Source organism: Artemia franciscana, unplaced genomic scaffold, assembly GCF_032884065.1.
Source record: "Artemia franciscana unplaced genomic scaffold, ASM3288406v1 PGA_scaffold_37, whole genome shotgun sequence".
Lineage (NCBI taxonomy): Eukaryota > Metazoa > Arthropoda > Branchiopoda > Anostraca > Artemiidae > Artemia > Artemia franciscana.
The window spans coordinates 209,395-227,349 of record NW_027062675.1 but is presented as its reverse complement, the minus strand read 5'-3'; the positions used below and the strand labels follow the sequence as shown (position 1 = coordinate 227,349).

The 17,955-nt window shown below is 37.1% G+C and overlaps 1 protein-coding gene across 1 annotated transcript in view; it reads left to right on the top strand.

Annotated features, from left to right (window-relative positions):
* Positions 1–2,703: 2,703 nt before the first annotated feature.
* Positions 2,704–17,955, top strand: part of LOC136041761 (phosphatidylinositol 4,5-bisphosphate 3-kinase catalytic subunit alpha isoform-like) — a 47,416-nt gene continuing 32,164 nt past the window's right edge. Inside the window, exon 1 of the mRNA XM_065726519.1 lies at positions 2,704–2,877. Within this exon, the coding sequence (XP_065582591.1) occupies positions 2,745–2,877 (133 nt within the window). The 5' untranslated portion in view covers positions 2,704–2,744. The remainder of the gene's footprint in view (positions 2,878–17,955) is intronic.

Here is a 17,955-nt window from a genome sequence, read left to right as displayed (position 1 = left end):
AAAAACAGCTGTCAATGTTTTCATTTAGTGCCGCACCATCTAAAAAAATATGAAATTCGCAGTTTATGGAAATCACCATAAACTTTAGCTAGGAATGTTTTAAGAAAGATTGTGGCTTCAGTGCAAACCCTTTGAATCAAATCTTTGATTTTAACCATTAAATAGAATAGCAATAGCACCCATGGCTTTAAAAACAAAACGATTTTGCAATTTTTCGAATTCGTCTGTTCTTCATAGCTATTGAGGCTATTTACAAAAGAAAGAGTCAACGTATAATTTCTTTAATGAGCTATTTTGTCTCAAATTTGATAAAAGCACGAATTTTTCTTGCCACTAAAGAGAATGAGTAAAATGAAGTAAAAAGTGCAACAAAGAGCAGGAAAGTAAAAAGATTAGAAGCCCTGAGTTGACCAGTAAATATTGGTCGAATTGCGTATTGTAACGTCATATCTCAGTGTTGTTTAACAAAATCGTAAGCCGCTGGAACAGAGGTGCAAGAATATCTACAACTCCTTGTAGGAGGAAACTAGGGTTTAATCGTTTAAAATTTTCCAGCTTTGGGTCTCTGTGTTCAATTTGCCCCTTCATTTGTGGGCACACCTTTACGACAAGGTTAATCCAGATCATTTGGATTGAATTAACCTGCTAGACGCTAGATGTGCAAATGATGTGTAAGCTTCTCGTGTGGAAAAGCACACTTGGTACCAACCTTTTGAAATGAAGCACACAAAATTGAGATGGGGATAACTAACTTTTAAATGGATTTCGTTCACAATTTATCGCTTTTAATGCAATAAAACACTTGAGAAACAGAGCCGTTTCTAGATGAGGCGGGGGCACTTCGGTTTGGTAACTACCCATTTCGGTAATTTTATCTGGGCAGTAACAGCCTTAAGAACGGCCAAGGCGAGAAGATATAAGAAAATATACTGGTTGCAGTTTTGATTTCTGATAAAATCCTTCAAAATATATTTGAGTTTTTTCAAACTGAACAAACAAAAATTATTGCTGATACTAAGCTGTTTAGCCTTTACTTGTTAAATATCAATGTGGCTAAAACCACAATATCGTTTCCCTTTTTAAGTACTTGTCTGTACAAATTACTAAAGTAGGAAAATAAATTATACTAGATATTTACCTTTGACACATTCAGAAGATAACAGGTACTGATGTAGATGAATAAATAAATCCTATCACGAACAAAAATAAAAGTGAATATCAAAGTTAAACTTTCTACGAACACAAATTACCACGAATAGCAGTTTGACTACTCTTTACTCACATTGCCTTAAACTTTTTAAGGCCCGTGCATCTTTAAGCGAACTATTACATTTTGATCACATTCAAAACATTGAGAAATGAAAGAAAAAATACAGGCAAAAAAGTTCTTGATTTGCTGAGATTTCCATGAATTAGTATTATTATATATTAAATATCATTTTTATTTTATTAGTCCTTTCTACCTGATAGTTATGGTGATTACTTTTTGTCAATACGCTTACAGATTTTAGCATATTGTTCAGAATATACAAGCCATCTCAAGACCATAGCACAATTTGCGCTTTACTGAAAACAAAATATGTTTGAAATGTTTTCACCTGTCTTACCTCCAGAAATAAAAAAAAATTATCAAAACCTCAAGGAACAAATATGGGTATATGTCAATTAAATATAGGCAAGTTTCCAGAAATGGAAAACACAAACAACAGAAAAGTGCTTAAGAGAGTAATCACTATGGTCATGTGTTGAAACATCTCAAAGAATTGAGATAAGAAATAATTGTACAAAACTATCCATGGATTTTTTGATTTCCTTCATTCAACATTCAAACTTAAGTTACATTTCAAGCTCAGAATTTTATCTATTCCTTAAAAATTTGTCATAGCACAATATCATGGGACTTTAAGGAAAATGAGACCCATAATTGTTCTATTTTTACTGATTTTCTTTATTTATCTAACATAACCGATTTTTTTGCATTATAAAGAGGTGGGGGGGCGTTTTCTTTTATTTTTCTTCCGAAAGGTATGAATTTAATACATAAGAACATAGAAATAAAAAAATTAGTGGAACCAGACCACATGTAAAATATAAACATGCTTATGAAAATGAATATAATTTCTCATAGACCATTGTATAGGCTTTACATTTGCCCTGAAATTAGAAAAAATATCGATTACTCTATTTATTATATTCTTATAGTTTTAAAGTGAAATTGACCATTTAATATTTTTTTTCCTCAGTTATAGCAGCATTGTAAATCATTCCCACGTCCCAAGCCATTAAAAAATATTTTTAATTCATTTTTTATTGGCTGTTGAATACAAATTCATCTGCTGTTCCTTACTGTTAGACTATTGGACTTATTTTTGATTTTCTAGTGTTATTAGACCAGGGCTTAAGAACAAAATTTAATTTTTCCGTTTCGCCCTGATTTTAGGCGATTTCGATGAAGATGCACTTACTTATTATTCATAGCGGCGTTTATATTAAAGTGTATTTGATTACCAAAAGACCCCGGTGTTTCAGGAATCAAATTAATATATATTGGTTTAATAGTCATTCCAGCCTTATTTTTTTTATACACGAAACAAGAAAAAATAAACAAAAATAATTAATTTCAAGAAATTTTATGCTATATTTAGATGCCACTCAAAAGGACATCTATTATTTTCGAGCTTAGTCGTTATTCACCAATTTAGAAGAAAAGATAAAAACGCTTGTGCTTATAGAAATTTACAATAATGCCTCCTTCATCAGGTGAACTATGGGGATACCAGTTTATGCCCTCGACTATTGTTGTGGACTGTCTTCTACCCACTGGGATAATCATTCCGTTGTCTTGCCAGAGAAATTGGAAGCTAGAAGAAATCAAAGGTGTTATTTTGTTCATATAGCCTAATGTGTAGCCTGTTCTATTGAATTATGCCTAAGCTTATATCAAATTCCAGTAAAAAAGCCAAGCTTTGCGTGGTTGGCCATAGGTGGGCATTGGTCTAGTGTTTCTACTAGCTCCTTCTTAGAATCTATGGTAGCCTATTTGCCTTGAGAACTAACTGAAGAGAAGGAAAAATGCTAAGAAAACAGGCCTTACTTCATAGGCTAATAGGCTAGCCTATGCAGAATAATCATAGTTAACACACATAGCATGCACGCTTGCTGCATTTTGAAGTGAGAATTGTTTTTTAAAGACATTCAAACTTTCTATCAATCATTGTCAATGCTTGACTCAAGTGTCAAATAGGTTCCTAGGTGGTCAATTATGCTTCAATCATTTGATTGATTGAAGCTTTTGATCAAAATGATTGACTGTCTGTGGGCATCCTTAAAATGGGAAATAGGTAAATATTTACAGTTCATATAGGGTAAGACAACCAGTACTGGGACAATTTGATCACTCTGCCTATTCTGGGACAGAATCTTTGATTGGATTACAACATGTCCAATACTGGGACAAAAGACTTTAATCTTGGACACCCAATCTATACATTTTTCCAGTTTGCTTCCAAAAAACCTGTTGTCTTTTGTCCCAGTATTGGACATGTTGCAATCCAACCAAAGATTCTGTCCCAGAATAGGCAGAGTGATTGAAGTGTCCCAGTACCGGTTGTCTTACTAGCCTAATTGACTTAGCCTACCAATAAACTGAACTTGCCACTCAATGCCTTTTTTGTTTTCTTTGCAAATGTAGCAGGCCTAATTGCTTCTGTTGCAAATTCAGATTTTAGCACTTTTTGACCCAGTCTAACCTATCCTAACTATAAATAATTTTGGTAGCCTGCTGAAAAAATGTAGGCCTAGTATTATTTTGTTGAAAATGACCAAGAAAACAGTGCAGAGAAAACATAATAGGCCCATTATTTTGCCAAAAACAACCAATAAATTATACTTTAATCAAAAATTCATAATTTAAAGAGATCAAAAAGTTTTTAAATTTGTATTTGTATAGTAGTGATTATTATATTTGTAAAGAACATAAAAAGGCATCAAGTAGTATGTTCACTTTCTTGGTAAGTCAATTATATGAACTACAAAATATAGGTAAATGTTTACTTCCATTCCAAGTAAACTAAAGTGCATATTAGGCTACTACATATAGCAAGATTCTAATGATTTCATATTGTTTCTTTGTCATTATTAGAGAAGCACATCCATTTTTTAGGTTTCAAGTACCCCTATTCAACAAGACTAAAAAGGCATAAATTGGGCTTGCTTACTGGTAACATTACCTGTAAAGCAAAGCATAGTAGTCCATGAGCCCTGCAGGGCAAGGTCTGTATTCTAGGCTATATTTATTCAACAAAGAGTGATAAAACTAAAAAAAAAACTCAAATAAATATAGAATACAGACCTCACCCCACTGCCTGCAGGGCTCATGGACTAACATGCTTTGCTCTATAGCTAATGTTACCTGTAAACAAGTCCACTTTTGGCTTTTTTAGTTTGCCCCATGGAGGAGGAGGAGGGTCAACCACAAATGGATATGCTTCTCTAATAATGACAAAGACACAAATGTGATCATCAGAATCTTGCTATATGCAGTAATACTCACTTTAGAGCACTTGGAACAAAAGTAAACATTTACCAAAATATTTACTGGGAAATATATAATTTGGGCCATAGACTATATTTTCACATTTGGGGCATTAGGGTAAAGTATAGCGAGGATGCATGCAACATTTGTGAACTATGATTATTCTGCCTTCTTAGTACATGACTGCAAAAACCTGGCAACTTTTTACATTACCTTACCTTAATCCATCTGTGAGCTTTAAGGTATTCCAGACCTGTAGTGCTCTTGAGTTGACTGCCAGTTGAACCTCTACTGCTTCTTCTCCTACTCTTTGTGAAGTTGGTTTTGAAGGACTGGATGGAGGGAGCATTGACAGTTGAATCTTTCAGTTTATTCCAATGATTTATGACTCTTCTTGAAAAGAAAGTTTGGCAAGTTTTAGATTAGGAGCTTGACTTTGGTAGCTTCTTGGAGTGTCCTCTTGTGTTGTGCTGGCTGGTACTGAGATTGCCACCAAAGATTGCTGACTTTTCGTTCTGTAGCTTGTAAGTAAGCATCATATTGCTGCACAAGCGTCAGTAAACCAGAGTGGGTAGTTTGAGGTACTTGAGGCAGTCCTCATATAAGGTTGATGCTAGACTTCATATGCATTTTGTTGCTCATCTCTGTACGTTTTTGATGAGCCTCACATCTTGTTGATAAGAAGGACCAGCAAGACACATGCCAAAATTGAGATGAGGTCTGATGAGAGCCTTGTATAATTTTATAAATATAGATGCCTGTCTGCTGTTGAGGGTTTGTTTCAATAGTCCAAGACTGGAGATTGCACAGGAAACAACATGCTGGACATGGCTGTGAAATTTCAGTTTATCATCAATAATGACACCTAGATCCCTTTCTTCTGTTCTCTTCTTTAGTTGCTCTCTTACTTTGGTGGTGGGGTTGTAGATCATGTAGTTTGCCATTGGATTATTGGGTCCAAGGTGTAATACACAGCACTTTCCTACGTTAAATTAGAGAAGCCAGTCATGGGTCCAAGCTTGTAACTCATTTGTGTTGCACTGGATACTCTGAGGGCAAGCAATACCAAAGAGTTTGGCATCATCAGCAAACAGGTGCATGCCATTTTCAAGATGGTTAAATATATCATTGATGCAAATTAGAAAGAGAGTTGGGCCCTGTACAGTTCCCTGTGGTACTCCACTCATTACTTCAGGCTTGTCAGAGTATTTTGGTTTGCCATCAATGAATTCTCAAAGTAATTTTTGCAGGTCTGCATGCTCTTTTCAATGAATCCATTTGCTGTGGGGTGGTAGGGGCTAGATATGTTGTGTTTGATACCCTAATCTTTTGTGAATAAGTGAAATTCCTTGGAGTTGAATTGGGGCTTATTATCTGAAGTGAGGATTGCTGGTATACCATGGCATACAAATTGCCCCTTCAGCTGAGTGAAGGGCTACACATGTGTAGCAGTAGTAGAGGTTAAGATATCCAGCTAACAATAGTCAATAGTTATGATATAGTCTTTGCCATTCCACTCAAACAGGTCACACCGAACTGTTGCCAGGATAGGGCTGGAAGTGGTGTGCAAATCATTGGTTCTTTTTGGTTGTTGGCTTTTGTTTGAATGCAGACATTGCACTTTTGGATACATACCTTGATCTATTTTCCTATGCCAGGCCAGTAGACTACCATTTGAGTTCTCTGCTTTGTTTTGTCTGTTCTTGAGTATGAAGAATGCAAAGCCTTATAAAATATTTTCTTGTAAAAGGGTGGGGATGACAGTTCTGGAGCCTTTACAGATTAAACCATTGTGCATTGAAAAGTCCTGATGAATGTTCCAGTATGGCACTATTGTGTTTGAGCATGATTTTCAGTTACTTGGCCAATGTTCTTTATTAGTCTTTCTTAGTGCTTTCAGTTTATGATCTACAGCAGTCTTTTGCCTGATTTCCTCTAGTTTGCTGTCTGTAGCAGGTAGAGCTTTAACAAATGAGTGGACAAATATTTCGATTTCTTCATGCATATGTTCATCCACATCTGCAAATGAAGTCTTGATAGTGCATCTGCAACTTTGATTTCTTTACCAGCCCTATATTTAAAATAAGGTCATACAGCTAAAGAATTCGTGAGGCATTGAATTCTTGGTGAAGCTGTATGAAGAGGTTTTGTGAGAATTGTTTCAAGGGGTCAATGATCTGTGATGACTTGTACTCTGCTTCCATGGATGTAATGGTGAAAATGACAGCACCCATAGACAATTGCAAACAATCCTTTTTCCAGTTGAGAATAATATTGCTCTAACTTACTCGGTGATCTTGATGCATATCCGCACTTGCGTGCGGAGAGGTGCTGTCAAAATTATATTTTCAATTTTATTTACACGCAGTGGCGTTGTTTGACATTTGTGTATCTAATCTATGATTTTCGTTTTAAAAATATGAACTTGAGGATTATTTTGGATATTGAATCTCCGCACAGCAGGTAGAGAATTTCTGTGGTTTTTACCCCGGGTGAAGACGAGTTGGTCGGGTTTGAGGTAGTCCTCCTCCCAATCAGCCTAGTACACAGCACCTAGTTTTTTTCCAAGTTAGTTATGACTAAATATTACTGCCCTGAGTGTAGAAACCCAGCAACTAGTGGGACAGTTCAGTGCACCAAATGCAGTCAATGGTGGCATCCTAAGTGTGCAAGGATCACGCTTGGAGCAAGAGAAAAACTACAGGTATGGTTGTGCTTAAATTGTGACTTCCCCACTTCACCTTCATTTACTAGCGGTATGAAAATTCCGTGCAAAGTTACGCCACAAGCGTGCCCTAGACCTAGATCCTTTGGCAAAAACACACCCATAGTCACACCAAGGAATTCTAATCCCAAAACTAAGACAGTAACTAGGCCCAGCAGTGAGGATAAAACTCCATGCACGAATTGTTCTGAATACGTTAATGAAGTCTCAGCTTTAACTAACAGATGTTCCGTTCTTGAGAATCAACTCTCAGCTATTCAAAATGAACTATTACCCTTAAGAAATGCTCACGAATCACTCCAATCTGATTTACGTAACCTTCAGAACTTAACTGACGAAAAAACAACAACTATTGACACCCTAATGATGCAGTTAAATCAGTTGGGAATCCTTTCACCCATGCCACCCGTGAAATTACGCTCGTCTCCCTTTAGCTCTGAAATGAATAATTCTATACAAGGCCCGAGCAATCAGATTTGTAACTCATTAAGTGACGTAAAAAGTGCATGCAGTGTGAGAATGATCCTCGATAACGAGATTCAGGAAAGTGTTAAATTAGCTGACGTAAGGTTAACTGACGAGAATAATTTTCGTAACATTCAACCGACTGAAGATGAACCGTTAATTGTTTTCGAGAAAATAGTGCAACAAAAAGTTAAGCGCAAGCCCTTAACCAGTAAAGGATGTAATATTATATGCAGGTTTTTTGTGAAAGAGGCTCCCAAATTTAACAAGATATGTCGGTATTTTAATGAAAATGGTTTCTGTAAGCACAGAAAAAAGTGTCGTTTTTTACATATATGTCCGCGCTTTATTTCAAAAACTTGCAGTAATAATGAGTGTAATTTTGACCACGTTGATTTATGTTGTGTTTTATCATGTACGGAAAAAGAATGTGTTTTCGCGCATGCGTGTTGCGGTACATCAAAAAGACGTAGCTCCAGTCACACCAATCGACAGGAAAATACTTTTCTGGATCCGAACCCGGCATCAAAAAACTTAATTGGACGGGGGTTACGAATTCAAAAACATCGCGATTACACCTTTTGCGGACCTCCGTGGCCCCCCTTACCAACAATCCCTCCCGTACATCAACATACCCCCAACCAAGCGTGTGTTGCGCCTTCTCGGTCGGTCGGAATGTTTTTCCCGGATCCGCTACCTCAGCAGCATCAACTTTTCTACCCCCCACAAAAGATAACGTCCCCGAGCCCCCCGACAGTGTTTCAAATCCCCGTACCTCCCCCCTCCTGTCCACCCTCACAGCCCCCAATGGCGAGGACACAATTTCTTTCGTTTCAGCCGAAATTCCAGTACTGAATAAATTTGAGCCCCTGGTTGGTATGGGTAATCCTGATGACAGCCTCACCCACCAGGGAAATAACATATTCTTACAAAGACCTACAACAAGAACATCAAACACCACTAAGGTAAAGTATTATAATTCTGATGTTTTTTCCTTCCCTAGGTTTATTTACGCAAATGCTGAAAGTTTAAATTTTGATAAAGTGGCTGAGTTAGAAAGTCTAGCTCAGGCAACAAAGGCATCTGTCCTAATGGTTTCTGAAGTTCATCGACAAAACCCAGAACTCCTGAAAATAGGTGGTTTTGATGAGTTTATAAAAATACGACCTGATGACCATCCACTGGGGAAAAAAGGTGGCGGAGTTCTTATTTATGCCCATGAAATTTTTAAAGCAGCTAGACTTGATGTCCCTTTTTTAACTGAGTACGACGAAATAATGTGGGTCATTCTAAAACCACGATGTCTCCCCCGGAAATTCACTGGTATTGCTCTCTGCGTGTATTATTACTCGCCGGGTCAGACGAGTGAATACCGCCAAGCATTCGTAGAAAAGCTACAGCTCAGTTCGGATTTTGTTTTGGGCAAATACCCATCATGCGGAATTTTCATGATGGGCGATGCCAATGAATTAAAGCTCCATCACCTGGACGCCGGAATCGGCCTGAAGCAGCTCGTCAATTTTCCCACAACCAAAGGTGGCACCTCCCTTGACCGAATTTCCACAAATATGCACGAATTTTACAACATACCTACGACCGGGGCTCCAATTGGAGGAAGTTACCACTTTTCTCTTGAACTTAACCCCACCTGTTCCATTAAAATCGATTACACTACAACTGTAACTATCAGTCGACCAATCACAAGTGAGGGACTTCTGACTTTTGGCCAATGGTTAAGCTGCGAGAAATGGGAAAAATTCCAAGATGCTAAAAGTAGCAACGAAAAAGCTACTATTTTCCAAGAAGCTTTGCTTCATAATTACAAGGCCTGTTTTCCTGAGAAGTCAACAAAACGTTTCTCGTCAGATCGACCATATATTACACAAGAAGTTAAGAAAATGGTAATGGAAAAGAGATGGCTTTTCCGTCAAGGTAATACCCAACAAGCCAACAGGTTGAAAAACAAACTAAGAAAAGTCACTCGAAAACACGCGAACAAATATGTAGAACGTAAAGTTAATCATCTGTTCGAGTCCAAACCAAGCCAGTGGTACAACCGAATCAAAAGGATGACGGGCAAGGTGGAAAAAGGAGTCGATTTTGGCATTGATGAAGATGACGTCGTAACAGCCAACTCCCTTAATAAACATCTGGGTAACATTGTGCAATCCCTCCCGCCTTTGCTGAGCGTGGGAATACCCACCCCTCCTCCTGAGTCTTTTGATTTACCTTTGATATCAGAGTCCCAGGTGTTTTTCAAATTAAAAAGGCTTAAAAGAACAAGCATTACCCCTGTAGATATTCCCATTGATCTCATCAAAGCATTTCCAGATTATCTTAATGGCCCCCTAACACTCCTTTTTAATCAGGTGACAAAAACAGGTGAGTATCCATCAATTTGGAAAAATGGGTTCATTACACCAATACCAAAAAAAGATGCGCCCAATGATTTTTCGGGTGTCCGACCGATCACTATGACACCCATTTTTAGCAAAGTGTATGAAAGTTTTGTTGCAGCATGGCTGAAAGACCGTATTCTGGACAAAATTGATCCAAGGCAGTTTGGAAATATGCCAAACACATCTACATCTCATTACTTAGTAAGTATAATTGACAGTATTTTGCAAAAACTCGATGAACCAGATTCTTGGATTAATCTTATTGCAATAGATCTAAGAAAAGCTTTTGATTTAATTTGCCACAAAATTCTTGTAAAAAAACTTCTTGGACTAGGTGTAGATTCATTCCTTGTACGTTTAATTGCTAGTTTTCTTTCTGGTAGATGTCAACGGACAAAATATAAGTCCACCTACTCCGACCCACTGCCCATTTTTTGTGGAGTTCCCCAAGGTACCCTCTTGGGACCACTTTTGTTTCTTGTTATAATAAATGATTTGGCAACAACACTGGACGATCGCTGGAAGTATGTCGACGATCTGTCGCTCATTGAATGTTGTCGGAAAAACCTACCAAGCAGAGCAGGTTCATTAATGAAAGATATATGTCAAGAGGCAAAGGTGGACAAAATGACTGTCAACTTTGATAAATCTGTAATTTTAACATTTTCTTTTTTAAAATCTGCGCCAGTTTTTAATCCACCTATTCCCAGCGCCAGTCACGTGACCGAAATTAAACTGCTCGGCGTCCATATCACTTCAGATCTGAAGTGGAATAAACATGTTGATGGCATGTTAAAAAAAGCTAATTTGGCCATCAGGTCTCTAAAGTTGTTGGCTCGCCATGGAATCCCTGCACCACACCTCCTACGCATCTATTTCTCTTTTATACGTTCCACACTTGAATACTGTTGCCCTGTATGGCATTTCGGGCTGACTAGGGAACAGTCGGACCGGGTTGAGAGGGTGCAATACCGTGCCCTCCTAGTAATCTCAAAAGCCCCAAAAATACCGTACATATCCCTCCTTAATCAGTTTCAACTTCAAACCCTTCAATCTCGTCGTTTAAAACTAGCCCTATCCTTTGGTAATAAAATTTTGTCCAGCCCTATACACCGAAATATCCTTCCTCCCCAACATCAACCGGCACGGGTAAGGCCACTCAGGGCCGTTGCAGAGCCTGTATCAAAACTTCAACCTGTGACTGTGTCACATGCTCGTTATGAGCTTAGTTTTGTGCCCTCGTTTGTTAAGTTGTTTAATGCTGGATCGACTTTTTAATCCGGATTATTGTTGTTAATTGTATTATTATAATTTTGTGTATATTTGTTGACTTATTTTCGTGTGTATGTGACAATTATTATTGTTAATTGTATATATTATTAATTTTGTGAATGTTAATTTTGACTTGTCGACGAATTTTTGTGTGTGTATGACAATAAAAACTAATAATCGGCTCTGTCCGTCGAATGTTTTTTAAATAAAATGAATTTGAATTTGAATATGCAAAAACTTTCTCATTTGTAGATATTTGGGTTCCAAGTCCATGTTTTGAGGCATCAACTTTCAGCTCTATAGTCTGGCTGGAACTATCAAAGAAAGCCAAGTTCACGATTCTTTGGTATATTTTAGGCAGGTGGTGTGAAAGTCCTTCTAATCAAATTCAGTTGTTTTGAGCAGGTCTTTCAATGGTTGGCTTTGAGTGTCAAGATTTGGGATGTATCAGGAGAGGAAGTTCAGAATACCCAAGAGAGTTAGAAGCTTGTCCTTGGATTTTAGTAAAGGCATCTCAATGATTGCTTGCAACTTCTTCATGGTCAGGTTTAATACCTGTACTGCTAATAATTTGGCCAAAATAGCAGACTGATTGAACAGAAAACTTGCATTTTGCTCTATTAAACTTCATACCTTTTATTTTTGCTCTTTCTAGTATAGCTTCATGTCATCTGTCATGTTCTTCTAGGGTGGTTCCATAGATGAGAAGGTTGTCTACAAGTATTTTAAGACCCTCTAGCCCTTGTAAAATTTCTTCAATCTATTGCTGGAACTCATCCTGTGCAGACATTGAGCCAACTGGATTTCATTTCCAGCAATACCTACCTTAAATTGTGTTGAATGTGATAAGATCTGATGCACTTTCAGAAAAGGTCATTGACCAGTAGCCTGAGGTAGCATCTAACTTTGAGTAGTACTTAGGTCCACCATTGCATCTTCAAAGGTTGGAATGTTGGAACAGGGTAATAAGGGTGCTCGATAGCTTTGTTAAGATCAACTGGGTCAATGCAAAGTCTAATAACCCCATCTTTTTTTTTCTACCAGCACCATTGTGTTCTCTGACTTGGTAGGTTTTCCTACTTTTTCTATTATTCCAATATTTTCTTGCATTTCAAGTTCTTTTTTCAGTCTTCCTCTCATTGTAACAGGAACCTTTCTTGCAGGAAAAGCTGTTGGAGTGGATCCTTCTTTGAAATAAATCTCACACTCTCACTCTATTTTCCCAATGCCAGAGAGCAATTGTTCATATAGTGCAAGAACCATTCAAGTTTGCTGATTGACTCTTTTCTTTTTTTATGTCTACATTAAGGACAATTTTCACCAAGTTTAGTTCTTTGCTTGATTTTAATTGACAAATAGGAATAAAATTATCATCAACTATGAAGAAATTGTGTTTTTGTTCTGTGTTTCCATAACTTCATGATAAAATACAGGTTCCAATGGTAGGGATTGTTGAACCACACTAACAATTGAGTTTTTGCTTTGTATGTGGTACTGCTGGTTTTGGAATTAGTAAACTAAAGTAATTTTGTGGAATGGTGTTTACTGGAACTCCATTGTCAATCTTAAAACTGATTGAATACTGGTTTTTAATCTTTAATGAAATAAAAGCCTCATCCTTATTTCCATGTTATTGGACAGTATAAAGCAGAATTTCCTCTTCTTCAACTCCCTCTGAAGCTTTACCCAATGCAGTGTCTTCAATGGCATGCTTTGTTTTGCCTCAACAGTCTTTTGCAAAGTGATTAAGTTTTTTACACTTCGAGCATACTTTCCCTTTTGCAGGGCAGGGATGGCCAGGCCCATAGGTTCCAATACAAAAGTAACATTCAGTCCTTTTTTGTCTTAATCTTGAGTCTATTGGTTTTTGCTGTCTTTTGTGGATTGTTTCAACTTCTTGTTTGATGGGAGAAGGATTAGAGCTGTGTCTGGATTGTTCCTTACACTCTACAAAGTTCTCTGCTCTTTCTAGTGTTAGGCTGTTTCCTTCTGCAAGTACTTTCTCATGTATTCTGGTATTTCTAATACCACAATCAATTTTATCTTTAGCCGTCTCCTAGATAATTTTATCTTTAGCCATCTCCATAGGATCATGGTATCTCCAAGGCTTAACTAACAACTTCAACTCAGTAATAAATGTCTTGAGTGTTTCTCCTTCATGTTGGTCATGCCTTTGAAAAATATATTGAGCAAATACTTTGTTCTACTTCGAGCTTAGGATGGATTGATGGTTTACCCATATGCTGGTATAATTCCTGAATATCCTAATAATTTTTGTATTTATTCAGCTAAAAAACAAGTCTAGTTGTACTGAAAACATTTTTTTTTCAAGCTATATGTTTTTATTTCTCATAATCTCTAAATAAAGAAGAAAAAAATCACCATCATAACCAAGATTATTGACAAAAACAAATGAATATGGATTGATTATTCATGGGTTGGATGAAATGTTAAAACAAATTTCAATAGTAGTTGAAAGTTCTTAAGCCGAACTGGCCAGACATGACAATAAACAACAAAGACAGATAAAACAAACAAAGAGAGATAAATAAACAACAAAGAGAGATAAAACTCCTCAAAAAAAAAATCTCAAACGAGACTGCAGCCAGTAGAGAGAAAAGAGGTGAAAGACTAAAATAACGCATATATATTGAAGACGCCTAGCTTAGATACAGGCGAAATATCTGCGTTATTTTAGTCTTTCATCTCTTCTCTCTCTACTGGCTGCAGTCTCGTTTGAGGTTGTTTTTTTTTGTGGAGTTTTATCTCTCTTTGTTGTTTTTTAAATAAAAAAAACAAGTTTTTTAAAATGAAAATAAGGAGCAACATTAAAGCTTAAAACGTACAGAAATTACTCCGTATATGAAAGGGGCTTTTCCTCCTCAACGCCCCACTCTTCACGCTAAAGTGTGACTCTTTCTCTAAACTCTATTTTTAAAACAGTGCGAAATTTTAGCGCAAAGAGCGGGGCGTTGAGGAGGAAAAGCCCCTTTCATATACGGAGTAATTTTTGTTCGTTTTAAGTTTTAATGTTGCTCCTTACTTTCATTTAAAAAAACTATTTTTTTTTATTTAATTTCTGGACGTTTTTGATTTAATGCATGTTTTGATCTTGGCTCTCCGCATATAAATAATTAAAACGAAATTTGCATATTAATTAATTGCAATTAATCGGAATATTTTGAGAAAAAATGAGCGAGGGAGGAGGCCTAGTTGCCCTCCAATTTTTCGATTACTTCAAAAAGCAACTAGAATTTTTAATTTTTTACAAACGTTTTCACTGGTAAAAACTATACGTAACTTACGAATTAACTTACATAACGAACTTCTATATTCGTATGTTTTTATTGCGTATATGAGGGGGTTCAACCCTCGTCGATATCTTGCTCTTTACACTAAAGCTTGAATTTTGTCCCAATTCCTTAAGAATGACCTCTAAATGACAAAGGCTGTAGAATAAATAGTTGAATTTACTAAAAATACTTTAGCGTAAAGAGTGAGGTATAACGAGGAGGGTAACCCCTCATATGCGTAATAATTTTTGTTGGTTTAAGTTTTAATGCTGCTCCTTACTTTCAGTAGAAAAAACTTTTCATATTTATTTTTCCTTTGTTTTTTCAAATAATGCTAGAAAATCCTGCATCCTCTCCATTGAAATTCTCTCCCCCCATGAGAAGTTTATCCATGGAAATATCCTCCCACGTAACCCCCCTCAACCCTCCCCAAAAATCCCCCTGAAGACGTCTGTACACTTTCCAGTAACCATTACTATATGTAAATACAGGTCAAATTTTGTAACTTGTAGCCCCTCCCACGGGGACTGCGGGGGAGTAAGTCGTCCCTATAGACATAGTTACTAGGTTTTTCGACTATGGTGTATAAAATGGCTATCTAAGAATTTTGATCTGGTGACTTTGGGGAAAAATGAGCGTGGGAGGGGGCCTAGGAGCCCTCAATTTTTTTTGGTCACTTAAAAAGGGCACTAGACCTTTTAATTTCCGTTAGAATGAGCCCTCTCGTGACATTTTAGGACCACTGAGTCGATACGATCACCCCTGGAAAAAAACAACAAATAAACACGCATCCGTGATCTGTCCTCCTGCAAAAAATTCCTCGTTTTTGTAAATAGGAGCTTGAAACTTCTACAATAAGGTTCTCTAATACGCTGAATCTGATGGTGTGATTTTCGTTAAGATTGTATGACTTTTAGGGGGTGTTTTTCCCTATTTTCTAAAATGAGGCACATTTTCTCAGGCTCGTAACTTTTGATAGGTACAACTGATCTTGATGAAACTTATATATTTAAAATCAGCATTAAAATTTGATTCTTTTGATGTAACTATTGGTATCAAAAAATTTTTCCAGTTCTTTTGTTATCGTTATCGTTTTTCCAGTTTTTAGAGTTTCGGTTACTTTTGAGCCGGGTTGCTCCTTACTACAGTTTGTTACCATGAATTGTTTGATTAATAGTAGTTGTAATGTAGTGCTTTGGATTAATGGGTATAGGGAAAAGTGTATAAACTTTTGGGTGGAGAATTTGCAATATCTTGAGGTTGCGTAGAGCTGATGGAATTCTAACCCCCATTATGTTGCAACATAAATATAGACAAATGATAAGAAACTATACCCCTGTACATGCCTTAAAAGTATCAAGTTTATTTCCTTAGCGCCTTCTGAGGTATTGGAGATACACCTTTTAACAATAATGGATGCACATAGTGAGTTTTGATTTAGTTCAATCTCCAACTCCACATGCCATGACAATTTTAACTTAATAGCCATAGCTGTTCCTGAGATGTAGATATACTGTATGGATAAAACTCAATGCCCATAATATCTTTTGATTTACCTTAAATTTCCCCAAAACATACTCTGAAGGTCTAACATCTGGATTTAACCTGAAGTTTTTCCTGGGATATTGCAGAGACATATTTTTGATAATCTGGTTAAACATATTTTATTTTCACTTAGTTTTGCATCCCTATCAACTTTCCTGAAAGGTTGAAATCGAAACCTTACTTCATTCCTGAGATATAGTATCTTTGCCGTTTTGACAACCAGGATACACTTAAACTCTTTTGATTTAGCTCAATAGTAGTTGTAAAGGTGAAGTAGCCTAAGTAGAAGTAATTAGGCTTAGTAATGAAGTATATCATCAGGGAGAAATCCTGCTGCATGGCCTCACCATGCCAGAAGGGTGGCAACAGCCCTGCCAACCCAACCTTGGCAAACGCCAGCAAACACACAGAAGGGGTGCCATTGGATTGGGAACCTGTCAGTTAAATATATACCTACAAATCAATGGATATGGCACAAAGAATTAGAAAACCAACTTTGACTACAACATTCCTGGCAAGCAATACATTTGGGCTTCATTGACTCCAACAAAATATGAACTACTACTACTACTAATAACTCACTGCAGCACCAGGCCACCTGAGGCCAACACAGCTACGCACGCTCCTCCTCCAACCTAATCTATTCAAGGCCTCCTTCTTTACACTCTCCCAGGAAGTTCCCAATTGCTTTAAATCTTTATTTATGACATCCTCCCAACCCAGACAAGGACGATCTGCTTTCCGTGTAGCCCCATACGGTTGGCCTAAAGTGAACTAGCTGACCACCTATTGAAACACTGACAATCCCTCAGTGTAGTGTGCTGGAACGCATATTCATTGAAATGCCCTGCAACCCCGACCTTCATAGCAGGTGAATGCGAAAGATATTGCATAGGTTTTCTGTGTGTATCTGAAACCCAGCTAAATGAAAATCTGGAAGATGAGCTTGTCTCCACCCCTGGTAGAAAATCCGGATTCCACTTTTTCAATTATGGACCTAGCAATGCCTGTGGTAATGAAGGGGTTGATCTCCCCCTCAGTACTAGAGCAGCAAAATCCCTAGTTGAATGGCAGCCAATCTCACCCTGTTTGGCTAAGACTCATCTTAAAGGTCACCTGTTCAACATCACTGTCATCTCAGTCTATGCACCAACCAGAGCCACGACGAAAGTATAGTTGACGAGTTCTACAATGTTCTGATTCAGTCATTGAGAACAGTACCAAACCGTGATTTACTCATCCTAGGAGGTCGATTTGTCAATTTTGTCAATCTGCCACATATAGTACCTTCTGGTTTAGTTTTACATCATCTCAACCATCCCTGGAAATAAAAACTCAATACCCTCTCCTGTTGCAAAGATATTGTTTCTATGCTATTTTGGTAACCTACATGCCCTTAAACCCTTTTGGTTTAGCTCGATTGTAGTATCAGAAGTATCAATCATTGTAATCCTAAAAGTTTCAAGTAATACCCTCAGCCATTCTTGAGATATTAGTGAGATGTTCTATTGACAACCAATATGGACATAGTGTCTTTTAATTAGTTTTAAAGCTGCATAAATTTTCCCTGAAAGTTTCTACTTTATACCCTCTTCCAGTTGTAATATATCCCACCTAAGCCATTTTGAAAACCTGGATACACTTAAATTATTTTGATGTAGTTGAATAATAGCAGTAATTGTTATATATGTAGCAATATGGACATAGTACCTTTTGGTTGTT